Source organism: Cuculus canorus, chromosome 21, assembly GCF_017976375.1.
Source record: "Cuculus canorus isolate bCucCan1 chromosome 21, bCucCan1.pri, whole genome shotgun sequence".
Taxonomy (NCBI): domain Eukaryota; kingdom Metazoa; phylum Chordata; class Aves; order Cuculiformes; family Cuculidae; genus Cuculus; species Cuculus canorus.
In genome coordinates this window covers 4,455,783-4,473,185 of record NC_071421.1, presented here as the reverse complement: position 1 = coordinate 4,473,185, position 17,403 = coordinate 4,455,783, and the positions used below count along the sequence as shown (strand labels likewise).

The following is a 17,403-nucleotide window of genomic DNA, read 5'->3' as shown; positions in this document are numbered from 1 at the left end:
TATCCCGGTTAAACGGCAAGAGATTAACAGCTCAGGGCACTTTGTTAGTGTCAGGCTTGGAATAGGCCGAGTGTTTTGGTTTGAAATTAGCAGTCTGGCTTTGTACAACTTTCTCTGCAGGGAAAAAAAAATCTTTCTCAGATTTTGTGCTTTTTTTGACAATTAAGGGAAAAAAATGTGGAAGGATAGTTTTCAGTCCAACATTTAGTAATATTTAAGCCAACTGAGATCAGAATAGTGCTTGGTTCAATTTAGCAGCTAGTTCAAGGGAAGCAGTGATGTATTGCTTATGAGCTGTGCCTCATATTTCAAATACTGGCTTGAGAATTTCTTACAGTGTGTGGTTATGCTAGAGTCAGTAGATCACAAATACGGATAACGGTCCTTTCCTGGATATTCAGCAGTAAGTTTGGTGAGTGTTTTAAAACCCAGTGATGTTTAGCCTTCATAAACACAAAGGGATTTAAGCTTGATGTTTTAAAATCTGGTGATGTTTTAGCCTTCCTGAACACAAAGGGGTTTAAGCTTTATGATTTTATTGTCTACAGCACAATAAAAGGACATGACTTTGCTTTTAACTGGGCCTGTTGTTTGAAGGTTCGCTAGGCTCTGCAGATGCTTAGCACACTCATAATTCTGTTCATATGGGGTTACAGTACTTCAGGCTTTCATAAAGCTCCCTACCCTGCCGCAGTGGGATTTACTGTTGGTTGCTAAATTAGGGGAAGGTTTTTCGATGCTTTAAAAAAAATTGTGCTGTACGTTCAGAAGCTTTAGAATGGAGATTGAGGTTTTTTTTTTTCTGGCAGAGTTATGTTCTTGTGTTTTGTACTAGTCCTTGCAAAGACTGACTGAATGGATGAGAGTGCTCTGATGTGTTCAGTTCAGGTGTAACTGCCCCAGATGCGCTGATGGAAGAACATAACAACCACGTCCTCCTTGTGCTCCCAAGAGCCACGGCTGTGCTAGTGAGACACTTCAGACCAGGTTTGAATTGAGAGATGTGTTTCAGTCGGAGACTCACACTTAACAGTTATTAGCACCTTCCCTCTGCGGGAGGACTGATGTGTTGGTCCCTTTGAGAGTGAGGAGGTTTGGTTTAAAATGCCGAGTTCCTTGGGGGGTGCTGCAGCAATGTACTTCTGTGGGTAAACAGAGCAACGTGGTTGACATTTAGCTGGCTTTCTGGTATGCTGAATATTGAAAGCGTGCCCGTGTGAGTGTATTGAGGCAATAAAAATCGTGTCGCCATATTGAGTAAAACCACACGGCACTAATTAAACACTGTTTGCATCGAAGTAGTTTGTTATGAGTTCTCCCTTGCTGCATTTTTATGTATGAAGGTATTATATCCTGTCTAGCAATTTGTGGCTACTAACCGGTAAAAGATGGCAGATGAAAGCATACTGGGAGAGTATTATGGTTTCCTGTGTGAGTTCTCTACCTCTAGGTTTAACCATTTGTTTAAATGTCCTTTTACCGCTGTTGTTTAAATTCCCTTGGGTAAACATATGACAGACATTGTGAGTCCATTTTGGTTCATCGGAAAGGCAGGATTCAGGAGTCTAGGCTAGCTTTGTATCTCTGCCTCCTTTGACAGTCTGCTTATATAATTCTGGAGAAAGGTGAACTAGCAGGCCTCAACTGTGTGAGAGAGCTCCAGCTGCAGTGTGTAATTTGCTGTGATTGCGCTGGCACAGGCATTTATTTCAGAAGTTGTACACACCTGATCTCATGAAGACATCGCTGAATACTGTTCAGTATGTTTGTTATTAGCTCCAGCAAAGCATTTCTTATGTTTTGACTGTACATCTTTTGCTGTAGATGACTTGGCTTCGTATAGTAAGGACCAATTTTCAGGCCCTCTAGGTCAGTGTTTTCCATAGGTTCTAAGCAGCTACACACAACCTTCCACAATTAGATCAGTGATAATGGTATTAATTTGAGAAGCAGTAGTGTGTGGTAGCCTAAAAGGTTTTTTTTTGAAGTAGCAGATATATATTGCCCAAAATAATTGAAATGAAAGGAATACCTGTAGAGCCTCAGCATGAAGAGAGCTAGACCAAGAGAAACGATATATTCAGCTGTCAAGCAAAATTAGTCGTTACGCCATGTCTGCTGGTTCTGTAGACTACAAGCTGTGTTTATCTTTGGAAAGCATAACATAATGATAAATATTTAATAATCAGGGCTCTTTCACATGGGATTGTCATGTAGTAGATGGTAAGCTAGTAGATAACATATGATTTTGTCTTGCATCTTCTGTGATATGCTACAAAAAAAACTGTTTCTGCAAGCTGACAGGGAAAGATACTGCATTTTTTCGCAGCAGAGGAAGACCACCAGTCATCTTAAACATGGTCAGGTGATTGCTTTACAGATTCTGCTATGCAGAGTTGAAGAATACTCTTATGGGCAATCTTTAAGTGGAGTTTCTGAGTCTCTTAAAGCAACTACTGAATGAATAAGTGAGACACAAAGTAGTCGGTATCTTTGCTCGATTTCTAAGCATCCTGTTAGATGACAGAAAAGGCCTGAGATTTCAAGCCCTTCTCCCAGTAGACTTTGAAGGCTGTGTTAGGCGTATGTTGAATTAAAGGGCCCAAAGTGAACCCCAGAAGGGCCTGGAAAGCTTGTGTTGCTTCTCTGCAGCGAAGGTATGGGAAAGTATAGCTGGTCTCCTGCCCTTTTTAATTGTCTCTCCTCTCTCTCTGTCTCTCCCTTTCTTGCATTTTGCATTGTTCCCCACCTTCAGCAGAACACAGAGTCCTCCTTTGCCTGTGATGCCATATAAATGACTGGAATAACTGATACAAAAGGTTCTAGGTAGAGCTCTTTGACCAGGACAGAAATATCTGTCACTCCCTGATTGGCTCCTTGGCAAGTGCAGAAATTAGTTAAGTTTGATCTTTTCTCCACCCGTTCCCCTAATGATAATAACCATCCCGGACAAGACAAAATGCTGAAGCTAGAAAAAGCCTTCATGTTCTGAAGAGTATTCACCAGCTGGATCCCAGGTTTTCCCCATTAGAGACAAATAGAGGAAACAAACCTGCCAGTCTTTTTTCGTCTCGTGCTGATTATAGATATTTCGAGTGTCGTGCTTGGCACTGATGGCCATGGCTCCCCCCTGCTCTTAGAAGGCTTTTGAATTGCGCTTCAGGGGCATCTTGAATCCCAGAATAGTTAAGAGACTAATTTAGATGCCTTGAGTTACTTTTGCAGAGCCTACAGGGACACAGAACTCTTCCAAACGTACTTAGCCAGGATTTTGTCTTTAATTTTTTTAATTTCGTAAAATACTGGCTCAGATTTAGGAAAACAAAAGAGGACAATATTGAGATGCTTAAAAAAGCTTTTTTTAAAGTTGTCGGTTTCAAATGTTTTGACATTGTACTTTGTTTTCCTTTCAGTTAACAAGCATAAGCCATGGATTGAAACTACCTATCATGGAATTGTCACTGAAAACGACAACACAGTGCTTTTGGACCCTCCTTTAATAGCCCTGGACAAAGATGCACCTCTGCGTTTTGCAGGTAAAGAATTCATCTGCGTGTCGTCTTTAAGAAGTGGCAATGCTTTCTTGATGACAACTGCTGTGTGTTACTTAGCGTGTTTTCCCTAACATTAGCATGATGTTTTGAAGCTTTTAAACCTAGGAAATGTTTGTGCATGGACCAGTTTTATGCCATGTTTACAGCTGTAAATATACAGCTGTATCCAGACATCCAGGCCAGAGTGTACTCTATATTGCAGATATTCTGTGCTTCTTCCAATTTCATGGGTATATGTTATTTTTCCAGGTGGTTTATTTTTTTTTCCTTTTTCCATAGTGTCTTACCAGTTTCTCAATCCTCAGGATTCCACATTTCACAGCATTCAGTCTGGGAGTTCCGAAACAATTATTTTTCTTATCATTCTGGAGCGAGTTTTTTATTTTCTTAGTGTGTTTTTGGTTTGTGTCTTAGTAGACCGAAAGCAGTAATAAGTAGACTTAAGATTGCATTTCTTTTATGCAGTATTTGGACTGAGAATTCCTCTAGAACTCTGCGCTTTGTGATAAGCTTGCTTAGCAGTTTGGGGCATTGTGAAAAATGGACAGCCTCTTCTTCCTGAAGAAAAGGCTTTTTCTCCTCTAACAAAGAATATAGAGAATGAAACCCAAGCCATTTGGAAAACATAGCTAATTCTTCACTTTCAACATAGGACTGACAAATTTCCACAGTATTTTTTTTTTTTCCCAGGAGACTGCTATTTAGGAATCCTGTGTTAATTAATTGGGTGCAGTATTATGGAAATAACTTACTGCGTTTGACCAAATATTAGAAAACTGTGTTTGAAGAATGCCATTGGGCATCTGCAGACATTTAAATTAGTTGTTAGAAGCTTATGTGGCTAAATAAAAATTTAGGGTAAAGAATCATAGTAAAATACCTAGACGATGTCACATGAGCCATTTTTGTGGACATTATTTAGCCTGACTTGAAGGGGGGAAATGATAGAAGAAGAGTGATTAAATTAACGGCCATTTGAGATGTTCAGCTTGCTGACTGTATTGTGTACTGCAGTGTTATGGCAATTCAGTCACAGTTTCTTAAAGTGGTACTTAAACAGTTTTGTTGCGTTATCAGAAGGCTGTAGTTATCTCCAAGGCTGCCCTTATATACTCAGGAAGTTCAGAGGTAGTTTGAATTTGAGAGGTTTATCCTTTTCTCATGTACTGGATACACGTAGCAAAGGCTTGTGAGGGTTCTTGACTGGAGATAAAGCTGCTGTCAATCAACAAAAAAATCTCATTTCCAGCTGGAGATGCTTGTGTTGGGATACACAAAATCTCTTTGGTTAAAAGAGATATAGGAAGCCTGACCTGCATACTTGGTGATTAGGAGACTAGGAATCATCTCACAGTTCTTTAGTGCTTTAAATGTGGGTGCTGGTAGTTTGATGGCACGGAACAGATAATGAAAATGGCAATTTTGTGCTTCTTAGTGGATATTAAAGTTTTCTTGATGGATATCATGAAGCTTTAAGAAAGCACTGGTGGAGTACCTTCAAATATATTGTCAAATTTGCAGAAGAAAATTCAGTGTCAAAACATCACTTCAAACTGTCCATTGTTGACCTAAATTGTATAAACCTGCTTTTGTTTAATGAACATTTTCACCAACTTGAAATTGGTTTTATTAAATATTTCTATAAACATTATGTATTTTGGCTTTCAAAAACGAACTGTTCTTAAGCAGCAGCAGCAGAAGTAGTGGATTTAACCTAGTTATCCTAAATTCTGAGTATAGCATGCTGATGTTGTGAAGTAGTTTTCCTCGCTATGACTCTGTTGGATTTGGATTGCGTCAATTTTGAATGACTGTGCGCTGGGAATCTATAAATTATTTGTCTGCCGTTGAATGGAACAATACTTGAATCTGTCTTTGAGAGACCAAATGTGGGAGATGTGTTGAATCAGCGTTATTGGGTCTAGTTGGTGGTGCTGCAGTTGTGTCCTAGGACGGAGAATAGCATTGTTCTTGTCCAGCAGCATCTATGTGGGTGTTTTAAGTGTGAGAAGCCCATTAGATCAGGGACATGTTTTCACAGCAAAGCAAAGATTTTCAGGATTAAATCACTGTTCCAGCCCTAACTGGTAATTCCTACTTAAAATCAAATTTATTCATACTTCAAAAGGTTGGATTTTTTAATTAACTATGCCCCCTGGCTGAGCTAGGAAACTTCTGAACTGTCTGCAGGTGTAAAATATTTTAAATAGAGCCATTTGCTTTATTTCAGTTCTGAGCGTGTCGAAACATATTGAAACTAGTTCATTTAAATGCTTTGTATGACACATTTTGTTGCTTTGCTCACTCTGTGCTGTGAGTAGGATCCTGAAATTCAGATGTGCAAAGCTAAATAGGATTCTGTAAACATTTATTTCTAGGGTAATTTATATAGTCTTACGCCTGAAACAACGCACTTTTGAAAACTTTGGGTATAGTCATGCTGGGTTACCTCGTCATACTGCCCAACCCTATGGAATCAGTCTTTGTTACAGGTCTGCTTGAGAAGACAATAACCATTCTTGTTCCTCAGTAAAACTTTTCTGCGTTACAAATGGAGTCATGTTGGAATTTGATCTTAAAGAGTTTTGCTGAAAAAATAAAGGACAGCTACATTTTCTATTGTACACTCAGTAATTTGTGTCTGAAGCTCCCAGTATAGATTTCTCCTTTACTATGCAAAAAGGAATTGATTTTTCATTGCATTGAGACTAACAATATTGTATCTGAATGCCTTCCCATCCCTGAATGTGTTTTGCTATGAGAGTATAACACAGGGTCTTGGTAACAAAATGTTTGAAATGTTTCCCTTGTGGAAGAAAATATTTCCTTGTTTTTGTTGGTGTGTATGTAATGGGGTTTTAAACTCTCTTCCCCGGCCTCAACCGTAGAGAAAACCACTGTCAGCCACAGTACTTTATTTTCCCCTTGCTAATCTAGAATGCAGGAATTATTTTTGTGGGGGTTAGGAATTTTTTGGCTTAGAGCATGAATATGCACAGAGCTTTGAAAACCATCTTGCAGTATCTGCATTTGTACTTTAAAAGAAAAAAAAAACCACCAAACCAACAAACGCAACCCAAAAAGCCACCAAGCCTTTCTGTCAGCCTCTCACCAGGGGTGTGTGGGGTTCCCATGCTTGGTGGGCGAGTGCTGATGCCGTGTTTCCACGCGGCACGGCCAGCCGGCGTTTGCTCCGGGCAGGGAGCCGTGCTGACGCCCTGTCTGCAGCGGGGCTGGATCTGCAGCGCTCAGCTGGGCGATGCTCAGAAAGGAATTGACGCGTAGAGAAGATGAATGACGCTGTGGAATCAAACAGCTAAAGATTTTGATCGTGTGACATCCAGTGAGTGATTTGATTGCACAGATGGTTCACAAACCGAAGAGAAAATGTTGTTGCAATTGTATTTCAGCCATTTTTGCATCAAATTTAAGGCATACGTGAAGTGACATTTGTGCCTGTTGTGCATACAAATACAAACTGAAATGGGGTTATCACTAGTTGTGAAATTTGAAATTGGTTTGCTTTTTGGCAGGTTTGTATGATACTAAGAAATACTTCTTTAGGAGATGTTCTAAATGTATTGAAACGGGGCCCTTTCCATGATCCTGGCATGGACTGCTGCTTTGTTAGAGCTGGGAGAATAAATGTCTTCTCCTTCTGTGGGATGGAAATGTAGAGGGATAGCTGACTCCAAAGTTGGAAGTGTGTCTAGTCAAATACCTTATGCTCAGTTTAAATATCTTATGAACCTTTTTTATGACTATTTAATGGAGTATCTGACATTGTTATAGCATACAGAAAGAAATAGAACAGTAAAAATCAATGAAACCTTAAAATTCTACCAGATCCTCACTGTCTTTTCATTGTGCTACACCAGAAAAGAAAAGTACGGAATGCCTTTAGGATACAGGATTGCTTTGTTTTCTTCTACAAACGTGTTATGAAATGTTTCTTCAACTGTAATTACAGTTGAGTGAAACACTGTAAAGTGTTATCCTAGTTATAGTTTATTTAGCTGAACAGTTTCCAATATATCAAATATAAACTAATTTACGGATTGAATGTGGTTCTGTTCTAAGGTGGAAGAGGTAGAAATTCATTTCAGTAATCTATCTCAACTTCAGAATGAAATGAGAAAAAGCATTAAGCACATATCACATAGCACGAAACCTTGGGGAGCATGGTATGCGACTCGGCTGACTTAATGGCACTAAAAAATAATTTAATGCCAAGAATTCTGTAAGAGCAGAAGAGCCTTTCCTGTGCTATGTAAATACATGCATTTGGTAACTGAGATGAAAACGAATATCGTCTGTGCATGGGAATATTAATCTGGAAATTGTCTTAGTTATCTTGAAACAGGACTGTTACAGTCTAATTTTTGAGAAGTGAGGGGGAGGCTTTAATTTTTGAAATATTTTGTGCTTCAGAGAGTTACTCCTTTTTGCTTCTTTTCATTGCAGAGACACTTTGGAGAAGAGAGCTTAAAAAGCCTGTTAGGTTGGGAGCTCTGCATTTGCTTATTTAGAGCACTTACGTCATCACTAACACTATAGTTCTTATGCATTTTAACTTTTTCAGTCACTAGAACCTTGTTGCTGTAGTAACAAAAGGGCTTTTTGCTAATCTTACTAGCACGTGAAGTGGAATATATGATTGTATGAGGTGAATTATTGTTCTGAGAAACATCTGGCAGGAATTGAGCTATCATACACCTTAAAAATTGAGCTTTACACCTTAAAAAGCATCTGGAGACACATGAATATTTCCCTTTCTTATGCTCAGGAGCTAAAAATATAATGCTTGAAATTCCTAGCAGCCAAATTAGGGTTGGGGCCAGAGTCACAGGTCACTTCAGCTGATAAAGAACTGACCAGTTTTTAAGCAGCCTCCCCTTCTCCCAAATAAATGATAGCTGTGTTGATATCCTTCTCCCTTTTCTCTCCGTTATCAGGTTTTCTGCTTTAATCTTCCCTTCCATATAATTTTTTGCTGTAATTGTTTTCTCACACAGTGCTTAATTTTCCAGGTTAGAGTTACTGGAAGAGGGCTGGGAGGAGGGAGTACAGGAGTAAGAGATGGAGAATATTTAAAAGGTTGTGGTTGGAATGACGCTTCTGGCTAATCACTGGTGTCAGCCACTGATTTAAGAAGTGTAAATTTTTCTTGAATGATTCTATTGCCAAAACCATTAAAATCTAGGATTACAATTATATCCCGTGTAAGAATAGACTGAAATTAATGATGTGAGTGCCACAAGAGGCAGCATACTGGGTGCATTAAAATACAGAGCTGATGATAAATCCAGGGCTTACCTGAAGTGAATGGCAGGGAGAACCTTGCGAGAGCTATTACAGAAACTGACTCCTTTTAAAATGAAGGACTAGAAATCATGCTAATTTCCCTTAATTGTATTTCTGCTTCAATATTAAATGGTAAATTTGCTTTTAAGAAGAATATTTCTCTAACTATAATGCCTCATCTCTTTTTAAGGCCGCTCTAGAGTGGAGACTGGAATAACTGTGTGACTAAGAGTTGTTTGAAATGTGTGAGAATTGACAGGAGATCTGCCAGAAGTGATTTTAAGGTTACAGGTCTGCTTTGTCGTACTGGAATTCAGGTCAAGATGATGGTAATCAGGGAGAAGTAATTGATAGGCTGGGTGATAGGTAAAAGGTGGTGGTTTGGGGGTTTAACTGATTCTTATTTCCAGGGGAGCGAGGGGTCAGGGTTTAACTGGGTTTGCATTAAATCTGTGACACCATTCTGGTGCCTCCCAGAGTCATCTAATCCCATTGTAAAATGCCAAGATAAGTGTGGGAGATCCAAACCTGTGGCAGCCTGTACTTCTCTGGAGTGGCTGGAGAAGCAAGACAGGCTGCTCTGTGGCATCCACAGCACTGGAGGAGGAATATGATGGAGTACCTGAGTGTCTCCTGTCCAGCATTACAGTACCTCAGCAGCAGAATAGCGCGATAGAAGCTGTTGGCTGTTTGTTTAACCTGGAGAAGCAATATGCTGCTAGGAAAATATGTATAGCTCCCTCCATTTCTTACCTTAAAGCTTTTACGTTTGTTAGGATCACAATTTTATATATATATATATATGTATATTAATAATGAGTTATCGCAATGCAGTCAAGTTGTGTTTGATGTAGAATTTAAACTTTGGAAATGGTAGTGTTAAACAACCTAGTCAGATAAAAATACATGTGGAAACACAAAATTTCCATCTTGTATTTTTTTTTTCCTGGGAAGTATGACCTTTTTTAATGTAGAAACACGGTAGTTTCAGTATAATAGACAAAACTTGTTTAGATTATTTAGCGTGTCTTCTTCAAATTGAATAGTATAAACAAATTCTCATAAATTCTACTTTATGATTAGTTCTTCATCAACATGGAATTTTGAAAATATCTTCTGTTTAGCAGTTGGTATTACAAAAAAAAGAAAAGGGAAAAAAAAGCACCTTTTGAGAAATATATTAAATAATTAGAAATTCTACAAATGCCAACCTGGAGTTAAAACATTAAATCATATTTAACATAACTAAAACTCTAAAATTGTAACAGTTGCAGCAAATCACCACTGGAATTTTAAAATACAGTTTCTCCAAAGCTTTTCTGTGTAATGTGTGCATCTTTGCCTTTTCCTTATTTGCTCCCTTCAACCTTTCCTGTTACTGACTTGGGTTTATCTTTTCTCCCTTTAGAGAGTTTTGAGGTGACAGTCACCAAAGAAGGTGATAAAGGGTTCTTTCTATCCCTTATATGAATATTAACCTACTAACTTTGGTTATGAAATGGGGAATCAGCACTTAAACAGAAGATCCTGTCATGCTCTTTTTTCCCATTTATTCTCCCAATTTTTTTCTCTTTTAAAATATATTGATAAAAACTGTTCTGTAACCAACCCCTTGGTTAGAAATACCTGTAAATCAGACATCCATTTGAACCATTTGGGATTAATGTACCTTGTATGGACACTGAAGAAGTTGCTTTTGGGGAAGTTAGCATTTTCTGGTAATTCACTGATAGCTTCTTTGGGCCATCATAAGTTTTTTCACATGCTTTGTGAAGTAATATTTAACTGCCAAAGCATTATAGCACCTGCCCTTCAGTACATACTTAAGTAGTTTAAAATCTGAACCATATACCTTTTTTTTTAATACCTCCAGATATATTTCCAGGAGTGCATTCTTGATACCATGATACCACTGCAACTTTAATAGCAAAATAGTGGTTTATGTTGGCATAAGAAAATCACCTTCTGTAGATAATGAGTTATGCAGGTTATTAAAACACAGTGTAGGGGATCAAACTGTTTATTGAGTGGCTTTTGCAAGCACAGCAGAGCGTGCTGGGCTCATGCTGCATAACGTTGTGCTGGCAAGGGGTCTTGTAGCGTGATCCTAGTTATAGGTGTGCTTCTAAAATGATGTATGAGGGACTTCTCTTGCAAGTTTGTTAGGATTAAGAGTTTGAATAGAAAGGAAAGCCTACTAAATCGTTCCATGCGAGAGCTTCCTTGGCTAACCTGTTTGGTCCGTGTTAGTAGGTAGCTGTTGAAATGGATGCCTGAGAAGTTGGTATTTCTACCTTTCTCATTCAGTAGTTTATTTTGATTCCCTAATTTTAGCCAGGTACATTGCACAGGAAGACTTTGTTCTTTGATCTGTTGACAGAATTTCTGTAATTATGGTGCTGAACCTGTACTTGAAGTTTTTTCACCCCTTGACTCGTAACTGTGCATTTTAACCTTTTGCTCTGGTCAAAATAAACCAGCTGCCCAGCTATTTCCAGTAGCTTGGCATAGAAGATATTACCAGTGGCCTTGGCTGTATGCTCTCATAAGATCTACTTTTACCCTAGAGCTATCTCAAGTACTCCTGTGAAATGCCTGTCTACGTTTCTCTTTTTCTCTTTTGTATTCCTGCATGAATGGATGCAAAGTAAACAAGTTGCTTGGAAGGCAGACGTATGCTTCTTTTTACTAAAGTTCCCAGAAATCACCCATTTTAAAGCACAGTGCTCTTGCTTTGTCCACAGACCCTCACAAACCCTTGGCTGCAAACTCTTTGGTCATTTATTTTAAAATTGCCTACTAATTTTGACCAGTTCTAACCTCTCTTACTTTGCATCTGTAGGTGAGATTTGTGGATTTAAAATTCACGGGCAAAACATTCCCTTTGAAGCAGTGGTAGTGGATAAATCCACTGGTGAGGGAATAATACGCTCTAAAGAAAAACTTGACTGTGAGCTGCAGAAGGACTACACGTTCACCATACAGGCCTACGACTGCGGAAAGGGACCAGATGGAGCAAATGCCAAAAAATCCCACAAGTGAGTAAATGTCTGGTGGGCTGAGGGCAAGTTTGGTTTCAAGTGGTCTATGCTCATTGTGATTTATGATCTGTGTCTTCAGAGTAAATATAAACCAAGTGTTAATACTGGAAGACTTTCATATACTATAAATAGCAACAAAATGGAAATAGCAACAAAATGGAAACTGTATTGATATCTCTCTAGCTGTATTCAAGATGATACTGCTGTATCCCTTGATGTATCTGATTTGACATTATAAAATAGTATGGGCTTAGAAGCAGGAAAACTGTTGATAACGTTTAAAATGTAGCTTGGGTTGGTATTTCAGTTTGCGTGAGATGCCAAGCCTGGACACTGTTTCAGAATTCAGTTTCTAAAACAGAAAAACTGGTTCAAGAAGTCAATCCATATTAAACTTGACAAAATGGAAAAGAATACACGTTGCTGCTGTTTCCAGACAGCCTCACCAAAAAAAGCAAGATTGATAGCATAAGGTTCATCTCTGCCTATATTAAAGAATGAGAACAAAGCAATCTTTAGTTAATCTTTATCTAAAGTAAAAACCACAAAGTAAAACACTCTTTAGCAAGTCTTCCACTCCAGCACTTGAGAATAACTCTTTAACACCCCGGTGTAAAAATGTGCGGACCATGTGGAAGATTTGTGTTGAAGCAAAGAAGGCCATAAATAAGATGAAGAATAGACTAGCAGCAGTCATCTTGATGACAAGTACCACCTTGTTACTCCGTAGCTGTGTGCTTCAAACAGGCCACAGAAAAGATCTTCTTAAGAATTACACATATGGAAAATAACTGTGCCCTTAAACTCCATCAGATATTCAACTTGACTTTTGAAGAAAGATCTCAAAGAGAAAGATGGCAACGTGTTCTGTTGGGCTGGCTGGACTTACATTCTGTGTTCACTTTGATAGTGTACAGTTCCTTCTGCGCACTGAAAACCATTTTCTACGATTTTTTCTACCTGTTTTGGCTAATTAGGATGTAAACTTTCTTGTAATAGATCTAGTAAAAATTACAGTTATCTGTATAGCTATCCAATGTGGATAGCGGTGTGCTCTTCAACTCTTTTCCCAAAGCACAATGATTGGTTTCCAAGACCTGCACCTACAAACTCCTGTTGAAATTCCACTGCCCCATGGATGCGTGTTATTTTTTTTTGGTGGCTTTAAACCTCTTATTAGAGTTTATCTTTTAAGTAGAGGAATATAAAGTGTTTGGTACAGGAAGCCATTTTTTGTGGCATTTATTTTGCACATAGGATAAAATAAAACCTTTTTTATTATAGCATGAGCATTAGAAATCTGCTGCTGTTATGGGAGGACTGTAGTGATTGATTTCTTTATTACTTTACTTTCCAGATACCTTTCCTTATTCACCTTTTCTCCTTGGTCGTTGACAGAAAATGCGTTCATAATTTTCCTATTTTGTATGTACCAGCAGTCAGTGACAAGCATGAAAGGACGGAGTTCAAGATCCAATCTGTTTAGGATTATCTGGCTTAGCTATATGATGTGTTAAAGTGTATCTTCCACTTCTGTTATTCTTCCATTTAAATTGCCTGATAGATCCAAGAAATAAGCCACTTTTTGCTGACTTACACAGCTCAGTATTTTATTACCAAAAGAAAGCTAATCACGTGCACTCAACTGAGCTCTTAGATCAGTCTGAACTGTCGTTCTTGTTCACATAAAATAAAAATTGGATGTTTATATCAAATAGTTTGACAGCAGGAAGGAGCTAGAAGGATTGTACTGTTTTAACAGAAGAAAAGCCTATTTTGTCACAGCTGTATTTTGTAGTAGTTCTGCAAAATGGCAGTGATTTGATTGTTGCAATACAAGGATTTGAATTTGATGTGCAAATAAACAACGATAGTGTAAACCTACAGTGATTTACAAAGTGACACGGTGGAAAAATATCCACTGCTTTCCTAGTCAGGGTAGTTGAGATTAAGTTTTATTAATCATTGGTCATTTTTTCCAGGAAGTGTACATTCTAAAGGATTGCTTCATCTGTAACAGAAGGAGCTGTTTCTTCAGATTCCTTGCATGAATGAGAGTTCTTCAGTACATAGGAACTGACCTTTCTGTTTTATTTCCAGAGCAACAGTACATATTCAGGTGAACGATGTTAATGAGTACGCGCCTGTGTTCAAAGAGAAGTCGTACAAGGCAACGGTTATTGAAGGGAAGAGGTATGACAGCATCCTGAAAGTGGAAGCAGTGGATGCGGACTGTTCACCGCAGTTCAGCCAGATTTGCAGTTATGAAATTGTAACTCCGGATGTACCTTTTGCTATTGACAAAGATGGTAAGGAGACAATGCGAGATGGAGTGGGAGTCGCTAGAGATGTGGTGGGAATCACTATCGTTTGCTAAGAATAGCGCTTCAGACTGGTCAGCACACAACCACAGCAACCCTGCTTTAACCCTTTAATAGACCATAGCTAAGAGGACGTGTTCACCTTAACAGTTTGAATTGCTAAGGACAGATGAGATGCCTTTCAGTGCCAATACCATGTGCTGTCTACTGATGTAAGGAGCCGATGGTCTGTTGTGTGTTGTTTCTTATAAAATACTTTTTATAATACAGGTACCGTATTTCCTTTATTGTGTTTTAACCTAGCTCTTAGTAAGCTTTTCTTTTTTTTTTTGCCTGTAATTTTCTGTTCTGTATTACAGTAGCATTTTCTAATTAGCTTTTAAAAAAGGGATTCCATGTGTGTACTTCAAATATTTGAGATACTCATTTGTGTCTCTGGAGATTACAGTATCGTGGTTACTGGTTTTGAACTGTAGTGATTTAAGTAATTTCCTTTTTGTTGGTGGTCTGTGGCTCCTTCAAAATCTATAGACTACTACTAAGGGTTCAAACGGGCTGGTGAAGCCAAGAAAGACAGTTTTAGTGGTCTTTGGTTTTAGTTTCTGGGGGAGCCACATTGCCAGAGGATAATTTTCATGGATGTACAAATTTAAAATTAAAGAAGTTAGAGAATCTTGGCACCTGTGAAACAGTTTATGTAGCAGTTACCACCTACGAACAGTTCCATTTGAGTGATGTAATACACTATTAAGAGCCCAAGAAGTATGTACCTGCTGTTCTGTGTATGAGTGCTCATCTCTGGAGTTATGTCATTTTTAATGATCTAGGCCTGGTGTCTGGCACTGAAAACTCAGGTAGTGAAGGTCTAATTCACTTGCAGGTGTATTTATTGAAGTTTTGATACCTGTATGAAGTACGTAGATGGTGCCTGGATGCATTTAATCTGGTAGTGACCCTGAGAAATTAGTAGATAGTGACATCTGATTATTGCTTTTTTTGTGTCAGGTTATATAAAAAACACAGAAAAGTTAAACTACGGTAAAGAACACCAGTATAAACTGACAGTAACAGCGTATGACTGTGGGAAGAAGAGAGCCGCTGAGGATGTCTTGGTTAAAATTAGCATTAAGCCTACATGCAAGCCTGGCTGGCAAGGTTAGTTTGATCTCCTTCCATTCTGCTTTTTTGCATTTGCCAGTACCTTCAGTCAAACAATAGAGATTTTTAATATTGTTTTTTTGCTTAAAATCACAGGTTGGAGCAAAAGAATAGAATATGAGCCTGGTACTGGTTCTTTAGCTCTCTTCCCCAGTATGCGTTTGGAGACATGTGATGAGCCAATAACCTCGATTCAAGCAACAGTTGAGCTAGAAACCGACCATATTGGTAAAGGCTGTGATAGAGACACCTACTCTGAGAAATCCCTTCACAGGCTCTGTGGTAAGAATGCTTTTGTTAGAATAAAGCGGTCTTTCTTTCTTATTAGTATTTCTTTGAATATTATGTTAGACCATAAATCAGTGAGTGAATATGGGCTTCATTTGCATGGAGTTCCCTCCAACATTTTGCCTAGCAGGCAATAAAAAGCATGACATTGGCTGAAGGTGACTTCTAAAATAATTCTCAGGTGCAGTAAAGAATCCCCTTCTTCTTCCTCTCCACTAGCTGGCATAGACTAATAATTTCCCTCACGTGAGATTAAAGTTAGGAGCTGAAAGGATGTTAGATAATGTGGAAGGATATAGCCATTAAAACCTCTCTCTTTTTCTGAGGCACGATGGATGAGGGATGTAAGGTAAGGCATACATGGTGAAAAAGCAGATGTGAAAACCAGGAAAGTGCGGTTTGGAAAAAACAGTTTGCTTCCATCAGTTGATTTTATACTCTGCTTGCCCTAGGAATAAAGGGCACATTAGCATCTGCATATGCTGCAGTTAAAGGTCTTATGAAAAGTTTATGAATCCTTTGTGCCAATATGGAAGAGTTGAGATTACAGGACAAATTATCACTGACTATTTATATCTTCAGCTTGAGTTGGAGTTAGTTGAAAGTGTGAATGCAGAGTAACCCTAGAGAGCCAGGCAATTCCTAAGCTATTCCCTGATTAGGTCACTGTGACATTAATGATTTAGCCTTGAAGTGGAGAAAAAACAGTGAGCCAGGTACCTGCTGGGTATCATTGCTCCTTGGCTGTATTATCAGACAGCAATCTGGGAGAGGATGCTTCTGCAGCCGTCTTCGATTAGATGGATATTAGTCTTGCAAATAGTATAGTGTCAAGGGAAAGATGTCATGTTCATGGGCCTGAGGGACAAGTGGTATTAACGTGATAGTTCCTGAGATAGAGGCAAAATAAGGTTCCATGGTTGTCTACCCAGAAGTTAAACTTATGCAAGTCATTGTGATATGGGACATCTATTACTAGTGCTACGATACTAAAGAATCGCTTGATGTGTGATGATAGTTTATAATCCTCATGGTGCTGAAAAATAAGTGCTCAGAAAAACAGTTTAGTTTGAAACTAGCGGTGATCTTAGTATGTGTGATTTTTATTGGAATGTTTTTATTGTAGGTGCATCTTCTGGCACAGCTGAGCTGCTTCCGCCTCCAAGTAGCGCTGCTAACTGGACAATAGGACTTCCTACTGATAATGGTCATGACAGTGACCAAGTCTTTGAATTTAATGGCACACAAGCTGTGAAGATTCCAGATGGTGTTGTCACAATCAATCTAAAAGAGCCTTTCATGATTTCAGTGTGGATGAGGCATGGGCCTGGAACCAAAGAGAAAGAGACAATTCTGTGCAATTCGGACAAGACAGGTTTGTCAATACTTCAGATATAAATAATCGGATTGTTGGGGTTGGCTTGTTTGGTTTTATACACCTTCAGTTTTTTCTCTAGGTTAGGGTTTTCTTGGAAGTGAAATGAAGTAGGCTATAAAAGTCCCTCAGTTCTGCATCTCCAAAGCTTTATTCTTCATGCTGCATAAAATCATCGATACATATATGAAGTTTCATGACAGCATTTGCTACTTTATCTTTTTTTTTTCCAGAAAGAGGTATTTTCTCTTTGTCTAGTGCTGAAGCCGTTGGTTTTTTCCCACCCTGTGCATAATTTCAGTCTTTGTTAATCCTGCAGACACCAACATTTTGAAGATGCTATTAATAAAAAGGAAATCTGA

At 38.6% G+C, this 17,403-nt stretch overlaps 1 protein-coding gene across 4 annotated transcripts in view; it reads left to right on the top strand.

Moving 5' to 3' along the window:
* Positions 1-17,403, top strand: part of CLSTN1 (calsyntenin 1) — a 40,641-nt gene that overhangs the window by 7,774 nt on the left and 15,464 nt on the right. For 2 of the 4 annotated variants that reach the window (XM_054085528.1, XM_054085526.1), the window contains exons 2-8: positions 3,414-3,536; positions 10,267-10,296; positions 11,701-11,896; positions 14,000-14,208; positions 15,226-15,375; positions 15,475-15,660; positions 16,793-17,041. In XM_054085528.1, coding sequence (XP_053941503.1) covers positions 3,414-3,536; positions 10,267-10,296; positions 11,701-11,896; positions 14,000-14,208; positions 15,226-15,375; positions 15,475-15,660; positions 16,793-17,041 — 1,143 coding nt within the window. The remainder of the gene's footprint in view (positions 1-3,413; positions 3,537-10,266; positions 10,297-11,700; positions 11,897-13,999; positions 14,209-15,225; positions 15,376-15,474; positions 15,661-16,792; positions 17,042-17,403) is intronic. The other 2 variants (XM_054085529.1, XM_054085527.1) reach the window with 1 other exon arrangement.